This window comes from Saccostrea cucullata, unplaced genomic scaffold, assembly GCF_032062105.1.
Source record: "Saccostrea cucullata isolate Sc308-1 unplaced genomic scaffold, CSIRO_AGI_Scuc_v1 ctg20798, whole genome shotgun sequence".
Lineage (NCBI taxonomy): Eukaryota > Metazoa > Mollusca > Bivalvia > Ostreida > Ostreidae > Saccostrea > Saccostrea cuccullata.
This window is the reverse complement of record NW_026936646.1, coordinates 1-4,493: the sequence shown is the minus strand read 5'-3', so window position 1 is coordinate 4,493 and position 4,493 is coordinate 1. Positions and strand designations below refer to the sequence as shown.

The 4,493-nt window shown below is 30.2% G+C and overlaps 1 protein-coding gene across 1 annotated transcript; it reads right to left on the bottom strand.

Annotated features, from left to right (window-relative positions):
• Positions 1–1,876: 1,876 nt before the first annotated feature.
• LOC134246101 (uncharacterized) lies at positions 1,877–3,523 on the bottom strand. The gene is made up of 2 exons (XM_062728377.1): positions 3,366–3,523; positions 1,877–3,062 (listed from the first exon to the last, which is right to left on the bottom strand). The coding sequence occupies exons 1-2, from the start codon at positions 3,426–3,428 to the stop codon at positions 2,787–2,789; spliced, it is 339 nt and encodes a 112-aa protein (XP_062584361.1). The 5' UTR covers positions 3,429–3,523; the 3' UTR covers positions 1,877–2,786.
• Positions 3,524–4,493: the final 970 nt, after the last annotated feature.

Sequence of the window (4,493 nt, the reverse complement as noted above, 5' to 3'; positions counted from 1 at the left end):
TGTTTAATTAATCATGAATTAAAGAAATCATTTATTGTACGCATTTGTTTTTTAAAACTTAAAAAATGTTAGGTGAACACTTTGAAGTTTGGTTCAGTGTACATTCACAATTCAACTTTTAGGATAAAGTTCTTCAAAACAATCTTTCTGCCTTAGATACCCTTTTAATATCCCAGTCAACGAAGGGGATATATTGCCGGGTCCAGCAACTGCTTTGCAAAACCTTTATTTTTCCAAATAAAAAATAATAAACAGCTGTAAAGGCTAAAAAGTCAAATGCGGTTTGCCAGAAAGGTGTAAAATGTTATCTGATGTTATTTATAATCGACAATACACACTTATATTGCTCTTAGCTTTATACTATGTGTTTCATTTACCAATTTATGGTAAGAATGAATGTTTATACTTTTGAACAGTACTTTAAAAATAATTGAAGAATCTTTAACCCAAAACAAAATTCTTTAAATATATAACAGTAAAATGCACGGATTGTATCTTACAGTGCGTGGTTTTTTTCTTTCTTATTTACTACGAATATTGTCTTGCTGAAAAAAAGCTTTCAAGTCTCTTTTAATGGCAATGGTAATAAGAATGATTCAAAGTCTGCATACGGAGACAATTTCCTTATAATATCTTTGTCATTACATGAAAGAAGCTCAACAACACAGTTTTTCCCAGTATGACTGCAGCCAAATTGACCGTAGGTTCATGACACAATAAACTATACTAATATAATAATTTTTTTCCCTCTTTTTTCGCAGAGGTAGAAAAAATCACTTTTAATGAAAATTCTGAACACAAATTAAAGCAATCATTAAAAAGATATTTCGGGCCCACCATTCACTGCAGTTAAACTTATTTAAATATCAGTTAAGAAAATATTTCTCTTTGTGAAAAGGTTAGCTCTAAATTAAGAAGTATCAAAAAATAATTTTTTTAATAAAACAAAAAAGTATATGCAGTATATTTTCGTTTTTGCTTTATTTTTTTTTCTGAAATTTATTTTGAACTACCAGAGATCATTTTCATTTAACATACATAAAACAGAAACTTAAAGGGTGGGTCGTCGTGACCAAACTGGGCACGTGGTACAAAGGTGCAGAGTTATTAATAATTTTGCGTAATTTTAGATGGAATAAAAACGCATTTTTTGACAATTAATGCTAAACTTACAACTTTTTAATTTTGTTCATGTTCAGCAAAGGAAATGCCCACACAAAATGATTATATTTATTCATCCTTGTCAACATGAAACAAGTTTTCTATTTATCAGTTACGTTCTTCCATCAAAGTATGAATGAAAATAGGTTGTATGCTGTCTAGCGAATTTCATTGTTGACATATCGTACATTTTATATGTCCTTTAAATTTCAAAATTATATTTTCGCAAATCAAACGCATAAATTTATTTTTTAGGTCATAGTCATAATTTTGCTAAGATTTTAATTAATTACGACGTAAGTCAAAATTATTTTTAAAACCGTACTTCAAAGAATCTCGTGTTTTGTCTGCAACTCAAATTATTCACCGAATATAAACTTATACGTATGTACTACAATTGTACTTCTTCTCTTACTTATATACGTCCTTTCTGCACGATACGACTGGTAGTGAAGAAAAGTCTGTGGTATATGTGATAAGACTAGTTTAGTTTGGTCCAACATTTAAAAAAACTATTGAACTTTAAAGGCTGTTACAAACTAATGTTACATTTTACGAAGAATGAAAAAAAACATGCAAATTTTAATACCTTTATTTCCAAAGTATTTAACAAAGATCTTATAATAATGATAATAGTCAAGTGAATTTTTTTTGATAGAATTTGAATTTTCATGAAAAATAGATATGATCAAAATCAATGTTGATTTTCTTTTTCTAAAGATATTTTGTGATGAAAAATAATTCTGAAAACAATATTTTTTAATATTATTTGACACTTGGCAAAAGTATTCTGTATGATTAATAACCGAAACTAGCCAATAAACTTGTAGGCTTTATGCATTACTTTAATTTAAAAAAGAAGTTTTAACTTTGACCCATAGCTGAACTTTTTAAAGCTTGATAATAGGTCAAGGTTAAAGTTGTGGACAAACATATTACAAGCAACAAAACACAAACACATACACGGAATCGAACAATGGACCCAAAACATGTGCTCACAAAATTTGATGTTTGTTATGTAACACGTTTAAAACATAAATTCAATTAAATTGAACATTATCAAGCAAAACTTGATTTCCTTAAAATTTATATAACTAAGAACAATGTTATTTGAATACTTTTAAAGAGTATAATGTAAGAAAATATCGAACTTATTTTTAAACATTTTTCTCCAATAAGGCAAGAAAATTACATTTAAAAAGATCTTACATTGCACAAAACAAGAAATATTTGAATCCGTCGAAAGACTTCGTCGAAATCAACACAAATATATATCTGACAAAAACGATTCATACAAAGAATTCTTGCAAGCATTTATAAACACACAGCAACAAACAAATAAACAAACATCCATTAAAAGACAATAAACCATTCAGAGTAACAGCAACTATCGCTACTATTGCCTGGCTCTGTCATCGTCCTTCATTACAAAACCCTACTTTTATCAATGAAAGGCGACGAGAGAAATAACAAAAAACAAAGACGTCAAAGTCTGATGAAGATTGTTCTTAATCCGGTCTGTGTACCTCTTAAACTGATTTGTCGAGAAAGTGGAGTACTTGATGCGTCAGTTTTTAGAGAGACCTTCGTCAAATGAGGTATTTTGGAATCGGTTGAGGAACTTTCTAGTCAGACAGGATTTCTGACTCTGATCCCGAGCTGGATTCGTCTGACTGGGAGTATTTCCATAGTTTGATGTTGGTCAGGAGTTTGATTTCGTCCTTCCTGCTGTATGTTTGGTCCTCGTCTGTGATTTCCGCCAGTGCTGGTTTGCGGGAGATTTTTCTTGTCATCCTCCTGGCACGTGACTTGTCGCTCCTTTTCTTGGACAGACTCTGGATGGAATCGTTGATACTCAGTAGTTGCTTCATCAGACTGATGTCTTGTGTTCTGATTTCTCTCTGAAAAAAATTTCAGTTTAAATTAGAACTTTGAAGTAAATATGAAAAATAAATTGTTTTAGTCAAGTTTTCAATGACAGAAGCATCTAACATTTTCTATCAATTCTTTTGAACATTACACCATTTGATTGGTTCAATGATTGTTAAATAGCTTTAAAAATGATGAAGACTAAACAATATCTTATATCTCATTTTTGGTATAACTTTTATCAAAATGAGTAAACAAGATTCTAAAAAGATTTAAACAGTTACATATTTCTAAACAGTGAATACAGGTAAAAAAATGTATAAATTATTTCTCACCAACTCAGACTGCAAAGTAGCGAATGCAGCGTTCACTCTGTCGGTAGCGGACATAAATTCCATTGTCGAAGCTTAAAATTACAGGAACAAAATTCCTTGTCGTGTGTTTCTCAAACGTGTGTCGCGGGTTCTGAGGTGTTCTTTAACAATCAGCAAGCTATATAGATGTCAATGGACACTTCTAAATCAGATTACATTCTTAACCACTTAAAAGCTAATACACAAAAACCTTCAGTCTCTGTTGTAAAGAACAATGGGCTTAACATTCTTCTCTGTAGATGTCCCGGTATGTTTTCTGTGTTAAAAGTACGCGATGAAAGGTTTTATTGTCATTATGTCTTTTAAAGCGCAGATTTTCCGTTAATTACATAAAGACTGTTTACGAGTTGTTGACAAGGGGTTTGACTGTGTGTTATTGTTGAATTGCAAAAAAAAATCTGATTCCAAAAACAGATAAGATGGACTGATCAAACATATAGTTATCTAGAATAGTCAAAGATTGTGATGATAATCTTTGGTCTGTGAAATGTCATGACATTTCAAAACTACCGTTCCTACATGTATTCGTTCAAATGTGATATAACTAGTTAAAACAATAATTTGTACTTTATGAATTATATCTTTCATATTCAAAGCAAATTCCAGAAAAAAGTCTTAAAAATAAACAAGCTTTTTATATTTTAAGTTGCATGCATAAATGAATGTTTTTACAGCGTTTTCATGAATGGAAGTAAATTATTTGAACACCGAAAATTTACGGATCGTGTCTTTATAAACTATCTATCTCAGACGATTTTTGTAAGGACTTCAAATGTCTGATCAAGAAGGTCACCATTTATTCTTTATCATTTTATTAAAAAAATGGGAACTTGGTTAACATTGGTGGTGAACAATTACCCAGTTATATTTTTGTCAAATTATTAATGTTTCTTTAATGAACGACATTTTTCATATTTTCAGGTAACCTTGAAAAAAGTGACAATTTCAATTCAATTTCAAAGTGATGGATGCAATGTCATCATACTGAAGATATATCATCTTCATTTTCAACTTAAGCGCTGTTAAAATTCTGTTTCACCTGATCGAAAGCAAGTTATACGAATTTAACCCATTTTTCTTTTTAAAATA